The following is a 20,007-nucleotide window of genomic DNA, read 5'->3' as shown; positions in this document are numbered from 1 at the left end:
CTCTTTGCGACCCCATGGACTACAGCCTACCAGGCTCCTCCATCCATGGGATTTTCCAGGCAAGAGTACTGGAGTGGGGTGCCATTGCCTTCTCCGTTTTAGCTTGAAGGTGTTGCTAATAGAAAAATAACAGTAAAGTGACAAGAAAAGACTAATAAGTTTAACTGGAGGACTTGAGGCAGTGAACCCACATTGCCTTTTCAAAACCTCAGCTGTGTGTAGGTCTATCGCCCTGTGAAAAGATGTGTTTAGAAAATGGCAATGTAGGTGATTTGCTTCCTATAAGACTGTAACTTTTTGAATGGCAAACTATTTAATGCACATTTTTGCCTGAAAAAAAGAAATCTTCACACTATTCCACCATAACCATAAAAAGTTTCATGGATTAAAATACTTTTTCAAATTCTCTTTCAGAACTGACAATTTACATATCATATTTCAGCTCAGTGTAATTTGAAAGAGTTGAGATATTAAATCTCCTTGTCCCTAAGTGGTTTTTACTCTAATAAAAGGTGCAAGACCATCTCTGCAATTATTCTGCATGAAATAGGGCTAAATTTTTGATAATTTCTCAGTGTCACTGTTCATCTCCGACGTGATTAAGTCTATTCTTGTGCCAAAAGCTGAGCTTAAGCAAGACATTTTCTGTACCTTTACATTAAATTCAGACTATTAAATCAGTAGTTATTATAATATCTAAAGACCAATAGTCCCTATCCCCACCCCTAACAAAATGCAGGGGATAAGGCATGTAAGCCCAGAATTTCTCAGAGTTTGATAAACTGTACTAGAAAAAACTGTGTTGGGAAAAAGACTTTGTTTTAAATTGCAAAAATTTAGTGCATATGCTTCTGGCTTGATTCAACATTCATAAGGTGCTTAGCTGTACTTGGATAAACTGTCAGAAGGTGCTTTGTCCATGCTAAGTTAAACTGTTCAGATTTGGAATTGATAAGGCACACTAAAAAGGGAGCATAAGACACTGAATTTTCTTTCTGTGCCCATCAATTAAAACTTGAGCTTTCTAATACTGTTCTTTTTAATCAACTAGTAATGTTTAAAATGAGAACCCTTTGTCTTAAAAAAAAATCAATTTAGTTCAGCCTTTTGATGTGTGTCAGAATGGTACACCCTCAGCTGTGGAGCCCCAGCTGCCAGGCCACTAAATGTCTGAGCATTGACTTAGGGGTGTCTAATAGGAGAGGAAACCTACCGCAAGGGACAGTCCCGAACAGTCATGAGACACAACACAGATAGGGAGGACATAGAAGGAAGAAATACAAATTTAAATATCCACACACGTTAGTAAAAACCATGGAGAAATGACCTCTCCAGACCTCTGACTTTGCAAGTTGATATTGCCCCTCTGTGTTTTTAGTGCTTTTAAGTTTCAAGCCATTAAAAACCTTTAAATATACATCCTTTGCTGTATAAAAATACTACCTATCATCACCATTTTGTTGTCATTGCAGAATATTTAAAAATTCTTCCTTGGTTATAAAATCTTGTCATAGAGACATAGTCATGATTATTGAGCTTTGAATTTATATGGAATGAAATGGTAAAAACGTACTGATTTCTCCTAGAGCTTACATAGCTTAAGAAAGTGTATCTAAGATGCCTCTTACACCTGCAGTTTCTAGATATGAAGAGCCATAGGCTATTACTATTGTTTTCCTCGTGTTCATGTCAGTATTTTGTCTAAAATTGCTTGAAAATGTAAGTAAAAAATAATTTAACCTTGTTTATGCTATTTTGAACTTGGATGATCAGATGATCACCATGTGACATAGCATCTTAAAATCTGTACATTTTGTTCTGATCCTTTATCCTTTTTTTAAAAAAAATGATAGAAATCGATTGGATACTTTTATCTCCTTAAAAAGTAGCATAAGCTATTATTATATAACTGTTTACCAATGGGGCCTATTTTCACTTGCTCAAATTATATTTTCTGTACATTTAATTGGTCATAAGTTAAAATAAGACTTATAAAATCCTAGTAGACAAAATAATCTATTTAAAATGATTAAAAAACACCTTTTGAGTTGTTGAAATTCCAAATGCTATATTGTAATAGTAGACAGCTATAAACTGTCAATGATCACCTAGAATTTTCTTATCTGACTCATTTCTCTTCACTCTTATCCAGAAGACTTGGTGAGCAATGAAAAATTAACCGTCAGTTCTCTGTATTTACTGTTTTTGAGATCTTGGTCATTTATCCATGTCATAACAGGGGTAATAAACACCGCTACTATGCTATAAATTACAGTCTTACATTCTACAGAACAAATTCCACAAAGGAAAATACAAATTTCTTGTCCTAGGAAGAAACGTTGTAGTAATCATTTAACATTATTTAGTGTTTTTAACTCTTAATTCTAGCATACATGAAAACGACATTTGAATTTTATTGAAGATATGAAAATGATAGTATTATATTTCCAGTTTGTTTCATAGATACAGATGAAATTCACATACAAATTATTCAGACCATCCATGTCCATCTAGAAGATTGTTACTACATTTCATCTCCCAAATATGTTGTCTAAAGAAATCTATCAAGTCCGGCTGGTTACACAAAATGATGAAATAAGCAAGACATGATTTAAAACTTCAGTTTCTATGTAACAAATTAGCCATAAAGAAAAATCTTTCCTAGACCTCTGTGGCTGAACATCAGGGCCTGGGCTCCTCTGCCTGTGGTTAGGAACTCTGAGAAAAACGTAACCTTTGATACTGAGCTCAGAATGAAGCTCTCTGAATGGGAATGCAAGTATTGTGTTTGTTCTATAGCTCTAAAACCAAGCAAAAGTTCGAAAATTAGCCTTTGTGAAATCGTTTTCAAGAGATATTACTGTGTCTTTGAGAAAAGTGTTTAAAACTCAAGATGGGGAAAGGGATTAGTGTCCGGACTGTGTGGAGAACTATGAAAATGTACTAAAAAGGCCCTCCTTAACTGTATTATTCTTAAGGGGATACACATATTTAAGAGTATAATTAACAGTAATACTATAAGAAGAATTTATAAAACTACCTATGTATGTTGCTATTAGGGAATAAATAGAAATTTTGATTTATTTGAAGGGAAACAGTGGTAACTCAAAATATTATCTTTGAAAAATCTTTACATTTACTTTTTATATGAAATAAGTGTTCTTTAGAAATATTCCAAAATGAATATGATTCCAAAAAAGAAGGGGCATTTAATTATTATAACTATTAATAGTAGACTTTATTCTCAACCCAATCATCTAGTCTAGGAAAAATAGACAGTGGTGTAAAGCAGGGGTCTCCAACCCCTGGGCCACTGCCTGGGCCGCAGAGCAGGAGGTGAGTGGCTACTGAGCAAAGCTTCATCTGCGGCTCCACATTACTCACAGTACTGCCCGAACCCTTCTCATCCCCTCATCCCCGTCCATAGAAAAACTGTCTTCCACAAAACTGTCCCCTGGTGCCCGAAAGGTTGGGGACCGCTGGTGTCAAGGAGCAATCCTTCGACTTGGGAAGATAACTCAGGTAGGTGCATTCTATAACCTGCACTGTGGCTCTAACTCTCCTTAAGTGGAAGAATAAGGGTTTTGCCTTAAAATTCTACCCTGTTCTTTAGATCCAACTCATTGTTCTCTTCTATAACTCATTGTTCCTAAAGCACTCATCACTGAGCTGGATGACTGCATAGGGATGGTAGCTTTCATCATGTGTGATAAATAAGACTCAGTATTTAATGGTGATTGTGAACAGTGATAAAGTTAAAAAGATGTCCCGCCCAAGAGAGAACAGATACTCTTTATTCTGTTTCTCGAAATCTAGACCCACTTATAATGGGTTACAGAGATGTAATAAAAATATTTAGGCATCATTTCAGTATGCTGGGCCTGTCACGATGGCCCTGATGGTCATGGATGCCCTTTCTTGCTTTATATGCCTGGTGGTGGATTGCTGGTTTAGTTCCGAAGTTACGTCTGACTCTAGCGACCCCATGGACTGTAGCCCACCAGGCTCCTCTGCTCATGGGTTTTTCCCAGGCAAGAATACTGGAGTGGGTTGCCATTTCCTCCTCCAGGGGATTTTCCCAACCCAGGAACTGAACCCACCTCCCTGGTGGCTCAGGTGGTAAAATCTGCCTTCAATGCAGGAGATAGAGGTTCAGTCCCTGGGTCAGGAAGATTCCCCTGGAGAAGGGAATGGCTGCCCACTTCAGTATTACTGCCTAGAGAATGCCATAGACTGAGAAGAACAAATTACTTTCAAGTAGGGTAGAACTGTATATGCTTAGGAGATTGGAAAACTACCGCTTGTTTCCATTGTACTTTGGATGTTAAATAATGACTGAAAGGATTGCAAAATATTTCTACCACACTGGCAAGTGTCTGGATATTGTTCAGGTCTTCATTTGGCATGAAATAATAAACTGTCTATTCGTAAATTTTTAATAAAATAATATAAGAAGAAATACGGAATGAATGCGTTACCTGATCTTTCATGGTCTTCCCCAAGTCTTTCACATCTTTCATGTTAATGGCATTCTTCCCTCCCTTTTCCTTTCCCTTCTTCTTGTTTTTCTTTTTGAACAAGCATTTCTTACAGATACAAAAGCAGCAGGTCAGGACTAAAAGGACCGCAACTATGGCTATGGCAATTAAGGCCCATGGTGGCACTGAAAGAAAAAAAAATGTGCAGAGACTATTAATAATAAAGCATTTACATATGCAAAACCTTTACATTCATTTGCTGTAAAGCTGCTCACTCATCCATTTCTATTTAGTGAGCTCCAGGCACTGCCGTACGTTGCTTTATCCGTGTTGTTTCCTCTGCCTATAGGGTTTCTATCTTTTCCTCTCACCCTTCCAGGCATGTCAGATGTCATCTCTTCTCTACAGCTTTCCCTGCCTCTCCAGGCTAGATTTTTATTGATCCATTCCTTCATTTTTTCAGAGCATATCTCTGGAGTTTGGCCTTTGAATTTAAACCCTGGGTCCCCCCTTACTAGTTGTGTGACCTTGGGCAAGCTCCTAATCTCTGTCTGTCTCAGTGTCTTCACCTCTAAGATCTGGCACATACAAACAATGAAATACTGCTCAACCATAAAAAAGAGTTAAATTGGGTCATTTGTAGAGATGTGGATGTGGCTAGAGAGTGTCACGCAGAGTGAAGTAAAAGGGAAAAGCAAATATTCTACATTAATGCATATATGTGGAATCTAGAAAATGGTATAAATCACCTTTTTTGGAAAGCAGAAATAGAGAAACATATGTAGAGAACAAATGTATGGATGCCAAGGGGGAAAGGGGAGAGGTGGGAGGAACTAGCAGATTGGGAAAGAGATATATATATGATTGGTGTCATGTATAAAACAGACAACTGATAGTCTTTCTGAAGATTAAAATAAGATGCAATGCTTGGCACATGGCAAAAACTTAATAAATATTAGCTGCTGTTATTCATCTATTAAATACCACACATTCTAGTAACATGTTCTGGGCACAGTAGAAGCTGTAGACATTAATATAAAAAAAGCAGAAAAGCAAATGTGAAATCCTAACAGTAGCGAAGGTTAGGAAGAAGGACTTGGTGCTCCGAAAGTTTATCATGGGGAGATTTACCCATACACCCCTGGAAGCAGGGCAGTGTTTATAAAGCCAGGCTTAGGCTCAGGCTGGGCTGCATACAGGCTGTGTGACTGGCCAGACTGTTTAATTGTTGTTACGGATTTCTGCGTCCCTCTCTATAACGTGAAGATGATAATGGTACCCATTTCATCTCCTTTCAAGGCTGAGTCAGTAGACTAATAGTCTTAGAATGGCATCCAGCACATAGCAAAAATTCAATGAATATTAGCTATTTTTTTAAAAAAATTCAAGGCATGAGGCTAAGTATTGTGGGTGATAGAGCTCAGAATACATGTGGGAACATAAAACATGCACATATGAAAAACGGGGTGAACACACTGACAGGCTTTAGGTAAGAAAATGAGAGAAGGAAGAGAGATTTTTTTAGATAAGAGCATAGTATTCAGATTTACAGGATCTATTTAATAAAGCATATACAAATGAAGATACTCAAACATTTTTTTCTATTACAAGTTGCCCAACTACTAAAAGTACTTCTATTTTCTCATTTGTTATACCCTACATATGTGCTTATAAAAAATCAGTTCTCATAGAAACATGGAGGATTTCAATTTGCCTAGAAAGTAATTATTTATCCATTGAGATTAATCAGAAGAAGTAGTAATTAGATTTGTCTGTTGTAATAAAAAAAAAGACATTGGGTACTGAAATGGTAAGGAAAAGTGCTATTTTCTTCTAGCTACGTAAACATCATTAGTATTAATGATTGTTGAACACAAGTCAGGAGTACTTTGATAATGTAAAAACACTTAAAAATTAACTTCTCTTCAAAACTGAGAAAATGCACTCAATTGACTCCTTTTGCACTTAGCTTCATAGTTGAGAAGACTTACTCTGCATATTATTCTAGCTTATGAAAGACGACTAAATGTTACCCTACGGATGTCTAAAACCATAACTGCTGAAATTGTGTTTTCAGCCAAAGAAAGATTTGTGTCTAAGTTACAGATGAGCCCTTCAGTTCAGTTCAGTCGCGTCCAACTCTTTGTGACCCCATGGACTGCAGCACGCCAGGCCTCCCTGACCATCACCAACTCCCAGAGTTTACTCAAACTCATGTCCATTGAGTCGGTAATGCCATCAACCATCTCATCCTCTATCGTCCCCTTTTTCTCCAGCCTTCAATCTTTCCCAGCATCAGGGTCTTTTCCAATGAGTCAGTTCTTCACATCAGGTGACAAAACTATTGGAGTTTCAGCTTCAGCATTAGCCTTTCCAATGAATATTTAGAACTCATTTCCTTTAGGATGGACTGGTTGGATCTCCTTGCAGTTCAAGGAACCCTCAAGAGCTTCTCCAACACCACAGTTCAAAAGCATCAAATCTTTGGCACTCAGCTTTATAGTCCAACTCTCACATCTGTACATGACTACTGGAAAAACCATAGCTTTGACTTGATGGACCTTTGTTAGTAAAGTAATGTCTCTGCTTTTAATATGCTGTCTAAGTTGGTCATAACTTTTCTTCCAATAAGCATGTGTCTTTTAATTTCATGGCTGTAGTCACCATCTGCATTGATTTTGGAGCCCCTCCCCCCAAATAAGTCAGCCACTGCTTCCACTGTTTCCCCATCTATATGCCATGAAGTGATGGGACTAGATGCCATGATCTTAGTTTTCTGATGTTGAGTTTTAAGCCAACTTTTTCACTCTCCTCTTTCACTTTCATCAAGAGGTTGTTTAGTTCTTCCCTTTCTGCCATAAGTGTGGTGTCATCTGCATATCTGAGGTTATTGATATTTTCCCCAGCAATCTTGATTCCAGCTTGTGCTTACTTCAGCCCAGAGTTTCTTTTGAAATACTGCATATGAGTTAAATAAGCAGGGTGACAATATACAGCCTTGAGGTACTCTTTTCCTATTTGGAACCAGTCTGTTGTTCTATGTCCAGTTCTAACTGTTGCTTCCTGACCTGCATACAGATTTCTCAAGAGGCAGGTCAGGTGGTTTGGTATTCTCATCTCTCTTAAGAATTTTCCACAGTTTGTTGTAAGACATATTTTCTTAGAGTTCTCTAATCTCATTAAGCAATCATATTTTTAAAGAAACATAAAGCAAGCTTATGTAACCAATGATACCATTCACAGTACTTCATTTAAAAGCCTGTAAGTCTTTTGATCTAGTTAAAACCTTGCCATGCATGAATGAGAGAGCCTATGTATTCATTACAAACAAGATAGTATTAATAATGACCCTTCATTTTGAACCTCGTAAATTATCCTCTTAGTTGGCCTTGTGTGATTGTCTCTCTAAGAGCTAAATAAAACTCTCTTAAATTACCCAAGGCAAGACAGAGATCATTTGACAACCTCACAAAAAGAAAACAGCCTGTGAAAGCCCAGGAACATTATTTATAAGACTTAGACAGGAACAGGATTACAGGAAGAAGTTTGATACAGTGTAACTTGAAGGTGAATTATAACCACCGAAAAACTTTTGTTTTTGACCTCTGTGGCTGCCTTCTAGATTTGCTTTCGGCTGATCTTCTGAATAGCTTAACTTTAACTTTGAATATGCTATACTGAACATAGGAAATGAGCAAACATTTCCTCACAATACATTGGCCCCTTTAGATAGAATTAAAGAGAAAGCCTTAATGCTATCATTTTATGTACCCGTGTGAAAGCTGGACTGAATCAGTTCAGTTCAGTCACTCAGTCGTGTCTGACTCTTTGTGACCCCATGAATCACAGCACGCCAGGCCTCCCTGTCCATCACCAACTCCCGGAGTTCACTCAAACTCATGTCCATCGAGTCGGTGATGCCATCCAGCCATCTCATTCTCTGTCGTCCCCGTCTCCTCCCACCCCCAAACCCTCCCAGCATCAGACTCTTTTCCAGTGAGTCAACTGTTGCATGAGGTGGCTGGACTGAATAGTTAATTATAAAACACCATTTTAAATTAAAAGAAGTTAATAGAATCGAATTTTCATGTTAATCTTTTTCTGTTTTGCAGAGCAACTAAATCTTGAGAATTTGGTAAGTTTAGTCAGAAATACTGTCCACAGTATTATTGCTTTGTAGTATTTATGAAAATAAGTTTCAATATTACTGACCAAATCTCCTGAAATATATTTTGGATCACACCAAAAATTTATTGAAGATCTACTTAGACTCTTGAGAGTCCCTTGTACCGCAAGGAGATCCAACCAGTCCATTCTAAGGGAGATCGATCCTGGGTGTTCATTGGAAGGACTGATGCTAAAGCTGAAACTGCAATACTTTGGCCACCTCATGTGACGAGTTGACTCATTGGAAAAGACTCTGATGCTGGGAGGGATTGGGGGTGGGAGGAGACGGGGACGACAGAGAATGAAATGGCTGGATGGCATCACCGACTCTGTGGACATGAGTTTGAGTGAACTCCGGGATTTGGTGATGGGCAGGGAGGCCTGGCGTGCTGTGATTCATGGGGTCGCGGAGAGTCGGAAATGACTGAGCGACTGAACTGAACTGAACTGAACTTATTATGGGCCAGCATCTGTGCTCCAGCTTTATATATATTATATAATCCTCACAGAAGTTTTGCTCATTATTAACGAAAGTAGAGTGGGGTAAATTGAAATATGTTTTTACATCATTATTAGTTTAAAATGCACATATTATAAATGTGTACAAAGGAAAAATGCTTGTCTGGCTGTGAAGCCTACTTCATAAGACATTTTACTTTTGAAAAAAATGGACAAAATAAATAACAGCATAAGATGCTGCCAAGAGTGATTTCTTTAATATAAAATCTAGTTTCAGTCAAAAATAGGCTCATCAAAATATTGCTACTGGCAGAAAGCTATTGATTTGTTTTTATTGTTACCTAAGGATCTTTAAATGGAATTTTACAACATGAATTTTAACATTTAACTTAAGGACCTTTCAGCAGAATATAATAGACTAATGGAAAAACTCTCCATTAAAAATGTTATTTTCATCTTCTAGTTAATGAATTAATCTCACATATCATCTAACCTGAAGGCAAACTGATGCACAAGAATTTAGTCAAAGTCAATTCTGTTTCTGATGTTTAGACTTTGTGGTACACAGAATAATGACTTTTCAACAATGCCCACATTCTGTTCCCTGGAACCTCTGAAAGTGTTATTCAACCAGAAAAAAAAAAAAAAAAAAAGGACTTTTCAAATGTGATCTTGAGATGGTGAGATTATCCTGGGTTATCTGGATAGACTTATGCTCCTTCTAAGTGGGAAAGGGAGGCAAGAGTTTCAGAATCAGAGAGATGTGAGGATTCTGTGCTGTTGATTTTGAAGATGGAGGAAAGGACCGTGAGCCAAGGAAGGTAGATGTCCTCTAGAAGCTGGAGATAGCAACAAACGGATTCTCTCCTGCAGCGTCAACTGTTGCTGATGCATCCTTTCCCATGCCTTGAACTTTAGGTTAGTTACTGTGCTTGCTTCTGTATTCCAGAGCTGTGCTCCCAACTGCCTAGAAAATATTCCTTACGATCTTTTATTATCTTCTCAAACCAGTTCTCAAACTATGTGGCTTTTGTCAGTGCTTCTATAATTTCCTCCCTCTTGGATATTGGAACCATGTGGAAATTCTAACTTCCATATACAACTGATTAGAGAGTCTTGTCATTTCTATTTTGATGCATTTTATTCTATTTTTTACATATATTTTGACTTGGAAAGTTTGGGCCTGATGTTACCTCCCATCTGATCTCCCTTCCCTTCAGTTATCGCTTCTCTCCATTTTATCCATTCATTGTTATCAAACAAAGCTTTCTTTTTAAGTTTTAATTGCAGTATAGTTGATTTACAGTGCTGTATTAGTTTCTGCTGTACAGCAGTGACTGTTATATGTAATATATATTCTTCATATTCTGTTTCATTATGGTTTATCAAAGGGTGTTGAATATAGTTCCCTGTGCAGTAGGACCTTGTTTGTGAACAAAATTTTCTAATATATAATTTTCAATTATTTTTGCATAGCTTTTATAGTCCTCTGTGATTTGGCCCAGCCCATCTGTCCACCTTTCTTTCTCTCTGCTCTTCTATACCCACCTGTAGTCTCATCAGACTGGACAGCTTATTGGGCTTTGCTCAGTTTTACCCCCATGTTTTTCTAAAGCAGATTCATTCTTTTTCAAAATGGCTGTTCTTTCCCTCTTTAGTCATTTAAATAATAATTTATTTCCCAAGGTGCAATACAAGCCTCACTGAATGTTGACAGATTTTAAAATACAAATATTGCATATATTTGCTAAAATTCCCCTCTCTCACCTAGTGGGAAATAGGGGCTATGATGTATACGCTGGGTGGTTTGTTTGACTGGCATAAAAAAGATGAATGATGCAAAGATAAAAAGATAAATCTGTAAAAATGTGTAAAAGATATTTTAAAAACCCCTTCCTACATATGAAATTAACTTCTTGCTGACTTAAAGCTTAGCTCTTTGTAGATTATTCATGACACAAAGCACTGATATTTAATTCAAACATAATAAAAATAATTTGGAACCAATTAGAAATAAATTTTCATTAGCAAGTCTTCTGGTGGAGAAAAAAAACCCAAACAACTATTTTCCCTTAGCAAGAGAGGCTATTTTATGAGAAGTTGGCAGTTTAAAAAAGTAATTATTTAATCAAGCACTTACTTACTGAGGATCTACTGTGTGTCAGACTTTTTTCTCAGGTCTGGAATACAGTGGTAAACATGGTTTCTGTAATCATGAAGCTTACTTTTGGCTTCCCAGTTGTTAAAAGTTGCTAAGTTCAGTCCTCAGAACATAGTATAGTACATTTTTAGATGGAAACTGCATGGCTTAACGCACTCCTGTGGACAAATTTAGAACTCCAGGGGTACGTTTATGGATGAACTCAACTAGTAAATATTCTTTCTGTAATAAAAATGTAACACTCAAATTGAAAAGTCTCATTCCCCCCACTCCAGAGAGTTTTGGCCCTAAATAAATTTCTTAAATTATTACTTAAGGGAACCTGACATATACTTTAAAAAAGTAGATACTCCAAATATCCTTAACTTCAATAGAACAAGAAATATTCTTTTCCTTAATATTTGGTAAAATCAAAGATGAAAAAGGATATTGCACAGAGTACATTTATAAAAGAGAAAATTTTAGCATTACTGATAGTAGCCGTGTGTGTCAACTTCATGCTCCCAGATCTGCTCATCAGATGTGCATCGTGCCTTAGGCTTACGGTATGAGCAGTTGGTGAAAAGGGGTTTTTCTAATTTACATGAAAGGCCCTTATGGCTGAGAGGTGGCCTGCTCAAGCTCTCCTAAATTCTGAGCTCTCACCGCCAAAGAGGTTTTTTTTGCCTTCTCTAAAATACCTGACTCAGTACTTTCTGCTTAATGGTGCTCAGTACTATCTGCTTAAGGGTGCTCAATAAATGAAACCCACATCCCTTTGCCCCTTCTTTTTCTTAAAATTTTTTCTGTATTGAAGTATAATTGGTTTACAATATCATGTCAGTTTCAGGTGTACAGCCAAGTGATTCAGATATATATATATATATGTGTGTGTGTGTGTATGTGTATATGTGTATATATATATATATCTTTTTTCAATTCTTTTTCATTACAGGTTATTGCATGATATTGAATATAATTCCATGTAAGACCAAGGTTTTAATCTCAAATTTTACTGCCTTTTGTCCCATCTGTTATAAAAACAAACAAAAGCAAAAAAAGAAAGAAACAAATCCTGTACAGTATGTAAATACTTACATACATTATTTCCCCCATTTTGAACTAGAAACAATGGTCACTACACTCTATATTCTTGAGCTCCAGCAGGAGAGAACTGGACAATTCCTGAGGCCCACCATACTCCCACATTTTTTTCTGTAGGTCAGCTACTCAATTCCATGCCCTTGGCTCTGATTCTCTCCTTTATTTCTAGCTAGCTACTGCAATCGCCTAGGCTGGCAAACTTTTGGTGGATTGGCTCATTGGGTTTAAGTTTTAATCAAGGGCAAAACTTAACTGATTTTGTCTTTCTGCCTTGATTTCACTTTCTAGGGCTGCTCTGCATTTTCTTTCCATTCCATTTCCATTCATCATATTAAGAAACAACCTTAAATACTTATCTCTTTTAGAAGATGGACAGTATTTTCCTGTCTGAGAAATGTAAGCTTATACATTTACATCAGCCCTTGGTATTTGAGCCAAGAACCTCAAGATACACAGGTGATATCATTGCTATGGACACTGTAAAAATTCAGCAATATTTTTCAGAAATTTTTACCTTTTGTATATCTCTATTTGTCATATGAGTGCCTCACAACTGCCCTAAGGTCTGTGTAATTCATTTTATGAATCATTTACATAAAACTTAATTCTTACATTTATTGAAGAATTTGCCAACTTCTAGGTTTACCCCATATAAGCCATCTTTCTATATCATTATATATTGATGAAAGATGCAGAATATCATAGAAAAATAACTCTGCTCCTAATCAGCAAGAAAAATAACCTATATTTTTCAAGCTTTGCTTTTAGACTATAAGTAATTATTAAATACATAAAGGGATAATTTTTCAAAACTTGGCAAAAAAAGAAGCCTTGCATTTTAAAGATTTTCTTAAAGAATGCAAATAGAAAAAAGTTCTGAAAATATGTGAATTAATATACTCATTAACTACCTCTGGAGACAGAATGTTAAATGCAAAATTTGAAATAGTGTATGAAGTGATTCAGAATATGACTTAAGATTAAACCCACCACTCAAAAGATCAGAATGAAGAATTTCTCATTATAGCCTGAAATGGCTTCAAAGATCATCCATCTTTGGCTTCTGGGTATTAAGCTTACTTTTCTTCACTCTTTAGAATGGTAGTTGTAAGCCCCCTTTGAGTTGTATTCTCCTTTTAGTATATGACTAAAGCTTTGAATTCTTGATGGGAAAGTATGTATATGTATGTTTTAAAATTTCCACACAATAGGGTGAGTGTGGTACCCTTGTGGAAATCACAGTTCCCTAGATCAACAAGACCACTGGACTCTGAATTAAAAGCTCCTTTTCTAGAGCATCAGAATAAAACTTAAGATTAGTGAGTTAGGGAGAATGTATTCTTTATTTGGTCATTTAACCTTTTATTTCTGGTGCTAGTGGTAAAAAAAAAATCTTCCTACCAATGTAGGCATACTGCCTACCAATGTATGTATGCCTAATAATCTGCCTACCAAATCTGCAAACCAATATATGCCTACCATCTGCTTACCAACGTATGCATACAATACTTTGGCCACTTGTTGTGAAGAACTAATTCATTGGAAAAGACCCTGATGCTGGGAGAGATTGAAGGCAGGAGGAGAAGGGGACGACAGAGGATGAGATGGTTGGATGGCGTCACTGACTTGATGGACATGATTTTGAGCAAGCTCTGGGAGTTGATGATGGACAGGGAAACCTGGCGTGCTGCAGTACATGGGGTCACAAAGAGTCAGACACGACTGAGTGACTGAACGGACTGACCAGTGTAGCTGTGGGCTAAGGGAACGGCAACCTGTTTCAGTAATCTTGGCTGGGAAATCCCATGCACAGAGGAGCCTGGTGGGCTATAGTCCATAGGGTCACAAAGAGTTGGACGCAACTCAGCACAACATTTCACTTATTTCTTCTTGGCAACCTGCTGTGTGCTTATACAATGCTGGAAGTGGAGGGGGATACAGAACACAGAGAAGACAGGCCCCTTTCTCCAGGAGCTTATGAAAACTAACTCCCAGGAAAAAACTATATGAGACAGGAGGCAATACCGAGAATTCACAGAATTCACTGCATTAGATGGGCTCTGTAGGTGGCAGGTTAAAGTGTAAGATAAAAGTCCTAGGGTTCAAGGACGGCTTCATCAGGGAGGTGAGTCTCGAGGTGAGCTCAGAAGCCTTGCATGTTACACAGTGAAAATAGCATTTGGGGAATTCCAGTTTTTTCCTTCCCTCTTTCCTTTCCTGACTCCCTCCCTTCCTATCTGTCTCCCTCCTTCTCTTTGTCCTTTTCTCCTTCCTTTCCTTTGAGTTTTCAGTTCAGTTCAGTCGCTCAGTCGTGTCCGACTCTTTGTGACCCCATGAATCGCAGCACGCCAAGCCTCCCTGTCCATCACCAACTCCTGGAGTTCACCCAAACTCATGTCCATTGAGTCAGTGATGCCATCCAGCCACCTCATTCTCCGTTGTCCCCTTCTCCTCCTGCCCCCAATCCCTCCCAGAATCAGAGTCTTTTCCAGCGAGTCAACTCTTCGCATGAGGTGGCCAAAGTCTTGGAGTTTCAGCTTTAGCATCAGTCCTTCCTTTTAACCAAGCTTATTACCTAATGACTATCTTGGTAAACAAAACTCTCAATAAGACACAGACATAAATCTATGTTTAGATTTTTTAAAATCATAGTAAATGGAAAGACGTTTCCTTGAAGTAAACACAAATAACCTTCAGAATTGCCTTTGTTAGAACACATTTCACATTTCCTCTAACATAGTTCTTTTCAGCTTTTTAGTATGAACCCCTAACAAAAAGCAAACTGGGAAATGTGTCTGTATAAATATGCTATAAAATTGATCCAAGTCATTGACGGGAGTCAGCTGTGCTGTGATTAGTCTCTCAGTTGAGACCAGCTCTTTGTGACCCCATGGACTGTACCCCGCCAGGCTCCTTTGTCCATGGGGATTCTCCAGGCAAGAATACTGGGGTGGGTTGCTATGTCCTCCTCAGGGGGATCTTTCCAACCCAGGGATCGAACCTAGGTCTCCCAGTTTGCAGGTGGATTCTTTACCATCTGAGCCACCAGGGAAGTCAGGAGTCAACTAACGGTGGCTTTTTGAGGGGGATGTATTGTGTAAAAAATAATATCAGAGAGAGAGGCTCATTCAATCATTCATTCATCCGCTTGAATGTCTATTCAATGCAGTAATTCTCAGCACACTGGAGGAATAGTGAAGAAGTTTGTAATAATTTACTTAATCAACTCACAGTCCAGTTGGGCAGATTTGATTAATAGAAGTGAAGCAATTGTGAACAATATCAGATAGCATGTTAAATGCCAAATTAAATGGTGCCTTTCGTTAGATTCTAATTTTATATGGTCACAGCAATCTTATTCTACTTGTTTAATGAGCACTAGCTTAAAATTGCTTTTAAAAACTTTAAAACTTAATAAAACAGGAAATCAGTTTCTTTGTTCATATATGCTTAAAAAACAACACAAAATAAGACTTTAGTAAAATACATTGCTTTGATAGACAGGAAATCACAACCTATACATTGATGATTTTTTTTTTTTTTTTTTACCAGAACCTCTATTCGTTGATCTGATTTAAAATGCACTGTGCTACTGAACAAATTCAGTCCCTGCTGACAACTGATTAAGGTCATGGATATTTCTTGCTTTAGCAAGGCTCAGTCATTACCAAAAGTTAGTTGACTCAAGGCCATTTTATCTGCACAGATATTAATCAAATAACTAATTTTATAAAATGTCTGCAATAATTGTCAGCTATCAATGATAAGGCCAAGTCATCCATATCTTCATGATATTGGACTGTCTGAAATTTGACATGGAAAATGATGTTGGGTCTTTAGGCAGAGATAAGCCCCCTGCACAACTTTCAGGGGATTTAGATAAGGCTCCAGAGTCACCTCAGGAGCTTGCAGTCTGCTGGCTGCAGGGAGAAGTGTGTTGGTAAACATGGAGGGTTGCCAGGTAAGTTGGCAGATGTGAAAGCAATTCATGGGCTAATCAGCGCTGAAGCCCTTGGAAATTCGTAACATTTTTCAATCACGCTGTGGACAACACAATTTCCTGGTTAAAGGGAAATCCATTTATCCTGTGATATTTGCAGCATGTCTTTCTTGAGTTTTGATTTCTAAGTTCAAAACTAATGAATTATGTCTCAGATTGTTCTTCCCCTAGTAGAAACTAACTTTCTTCTTGACCTTGGTACTTAAAGGCTTCAAAATAAGCATCTCTTGGATTTCAGTCCAATTAGTATTTGATTTTATTTTGATGCTTTGAATTAGGTCAACCATGTCTTTAATCTGTTTTCTGTCTTTGGCAAAGATGGTCAAGAAAAAAGAGACTATTCCAGGAATTGAATATGGCACCTGTTGTTAACTTTGGGATAATTCAATAGTTGAGAGTCTATTTGTTTCTTTACTCAGCAGTTTAATATTATTAGGATGAAATAAAATTATGATAAAAGACTGTCAGCTAAATGGGCAGATATGTTCCCTGCTTCCCTATGCTCTTTTATAACAGAAGAAACAAAAAAGATAGTTGCCTTTATTATCTGCTTTTGGGAGGATCCCCTCCTCCCCCGTACTTCCTGTTTAGTATTCTAGGAGCAAACAATGCATTTTTAGAATTCCCTGTAACTTGGAAGGATTTGATTGTACTGACAGGAGAACTGTGTGGTTGCCATGCATGAGCGAAGAAGGGCAGGACTTTTGAGTCTTTCCAGTCATGAAAGGAAAGAGTCAGGTTCATTAATTTCATTACTATACAAAGTGACAGGTAGACAACAGTGAAAACAAAGCCGCTTGCTTGTCAAGCTCTCCACAGGACATTTTTTCCTTGATGATCCAACGGACTGCTGCTGCTGCAGACTACACTTATTAATTTTCCTCTCCAACTGTTGTTTTCTCTGTTTGTCTCAATCTATTTCCCCCCATGGCAGTTTTATCTGCCCAGTTCTCAATTTGTAGCATTATCTTTTTGTTTCCTGGTTCTTGGATGTGAACTTCCATTTTTAGTTTACAGCTCCCATGATCCTTGATTTCCTGTTTCTGGCTTTTGACAAGGTTTCCCTATGCTGGTCAGTCGTGTATATGGTGACTTTTTATATTTTTGTTTTTATCCTTTTAATTATGATGTTTCTTCTGTGTAGAGCTCGTGCTTTTAAGCACTGCAACAGTGAGCATGTGACCTCAAAGTCCTGCACAGATCTTGGTTTTTGTAGTTTCTGACAAATCTCCACGAAGAAAGTAGAATTCCCTTTATGCTCCTCGTTAAACTCAGTTATTTCTTCCTCTGAATGACGACCACCTGAATAATACCACGCAGGGGCATTTACATTGTCTCTCATCCATCTTCATTTATGCCTTCTGACTTGCATTTCATATCTTGGTCCATGTTTTCTAGTATCTTTGTTATTTGTCTCTTCAACATGAAGACGCTGTATGAAGAGGGATACTATTATCTACCTTTCCTTTGCCTTCTATGAAGTATCAGTTGGGTTGGGTACATGGTAAGTCTTAAGAAATGCTTATTGAATAAATGAAAGTATAATCAGAGGCAGAGACAACCTTCATCAAATACTTTTTACACATAGTGAGGGCCTGGCTCCTGGGACACCCTGTTGAAACTAAAATGCACGCTTAAAAAAAAATATCACAGGTTAAATCCTGGTAAAACTTCAAAGATGTATCAACTTTTCCAGATTATTTAGAAAATCTGTGCAAGCATCCTTTATTTTTTTAATTCTAGGTAGACTATGGAAAAGGCAGCAAACTGGCTCATTTTTTCCTGTCAATTATTTTTTCTAAACAATTTTTATGTTGTATATCCCCTTCAAAGTTTCTCTTAAAATTGTACTAGTGGTGCTGATATGGCTTTCCTTTTCTTATATCCAGTCTCTGCAGTATCTCCTCATTCAACTTCTCATTGATAAAGTTCTTTCATTTTGTGACACTTTCACATCACCTCAACTGATCTGACCCTAAAAGCCAAATTGTAGAGTAGCTAAAGTAGATACGGTAATCTCCATTTCATAGATCAGAACGCTGAGGATTTGATCTATGGTTTCTGTAATGTGATTTCTTTTAGAGTGGGGTAATACTTAAGTCATTGGGGTTTAATTTTCATGCTATTATATATTCTGGCATTCTATATAAAAATGAACAAATATTCACTAAACTGCTAAGAAGAGTTTAGTTTTGTGATCATATTTATATGTTACTGTCTGGCTTCTTTTAACTAAAATAATTGTTTATACCGAATCAATGAAAATCGTGTGTCAAAAGATATTGATAATAATTAATAATAACCGGGCAACATCAGATATAACAAAGATCATGCCACTTAAATTACCAAATCAATTTCATCAAGTTATTTAGATTTCCTGAACTTCAGTTTCACTATCTGTAACAAGGGAGCTGGGTGAAGCCAGGAAATAATTATATAAACTCTGATTTGTGATATGTACATTTATGACGTGCAGAGTACTTAGAATGTTAAATGATATGAAGGAGAGTTTAAAATGTCAGTTAGTATTATTTGCCAGCAATTCCTATTAAATCTCACAACTTAAATGCTTAAAACTTGGCTGAGAAAACAAGTTCTAAAATTTAGGTTAGATAACCAAGATGACAAACAAGCACTTTGTATGCATTATACAGCTCCCAGTACACTCAAAGTTTTCTGCCTTAACACTGTATTAGAGTGTCAGGGGAACATTCTAAAATCAAGATTGCTGTCAAAAAACCGAAAAGCAAAGCATTTTGGTAGTGATCAAGCTATTCATGGGTAAATAATAGAATGCATAAATCATACTTTGGGGGAGAATAAATAATAGTCCCTGAGAACTGCAGTGGCCAACAAATGGTTACACTATTCAAATATCGCAAGCAGCATTAGGATAATATTAAATTTGTACTAATGGAAATAAACATGCGCTGCTTTGTATTTTCAATAATTTGTCAATCCAGCCAACACTTCCTGAGGTAACTGTTTTAATATAGCAGTAAAGAAATCAGCGGAAGGATTTCTTACTCTTTCTGCTGGCAGAATGGTAGGCTTTGCTGAACTCGCTCCCCATTCTACAGTGCTTGTGCATTAATAACAACATGCTCCTGATGCTGTTTTTATCTCTCCTTAAAAATTAGCCAAGTATTGTTAAGTGATTGAAAAGCTATCTTGAATTCAGCATTATGTTCAGTAATTATTTACATACACATTTAAATTATAATGATCAATTTCTATCAAGAACAAACTTTGATCTTACACCATTTGTTTCCACTGAATAATTTATAAAACAGTTGGGTTTATTATTTCATTTAGGCAATATTATCCTCATTTGTAGATGGTAAATCTGAAGTACCCAAAATAATATGACTGTCCTAAGTTTCTGGGGAAAAACCATGACCCAGTCTCAAGCTCAGTCTTTTGAACATTGAGCTGTTTGTACTAATCCAATTGTTGATTAGTACAAATCAACTTATTTCAAATCAATCAATGATGGTAGGATTTAAACTTACCAAGGATCATAACTTTTGGTCCTTTACTATTTAAATCATTCCAATGTCATATTAATTTATAGAAAACCTTTATTTTCTTCTGGCTTTGCTCGTTATTTTCCAGAAAATAAAGTTAGGAGCCTATAGTTTTCTTTTGATTATTTTGAC

The 20,007-nt window shown here is 37.0% G+C and overlaps 1 protein-coding gene across 2 annotated transcripts in view; it reads right to left on the bottom strand.

The window, feature by feature from the left end:
* SYT1 (synaptotagmin 1) overlaps positions 1–20,007 on the bottom strand; it is a 234,131-nt gene that overhangs the window by 165,247 nt on the left and 48,877 nt on the right. For both annotated transcript variants that reach the window (XM_055395938.1, XM_088836818.1), the window contains exon 2: positions 4,479–4,663. In XM_055395938.1, the coding sequence (XP_055251913.1) occupies positions 4,479–4,663 (185 nt within the window). The remainder of the gene's footprint in view (positions 1–4,478; positions 4,664–20,007) is intronic.

Source organism: Moschus berezovskii, chromosome 6, assembly GCF_049115385.1.
Source record: "Moschus berezovskii isolate FMDL1 chromosome 6, NW_MosBer_1.0, whole genome shotgun sequence".
NCBI lineage: Eukaryota > Metazoa > Chordata > Mammalia > Artiodactyla > Moschidae > Moschus > Moschus berezovskii.
Note: the sequence above shows the minus strand (reverse complement) of the source record. Positions and strands in the feature narration are given on the sequence as shown.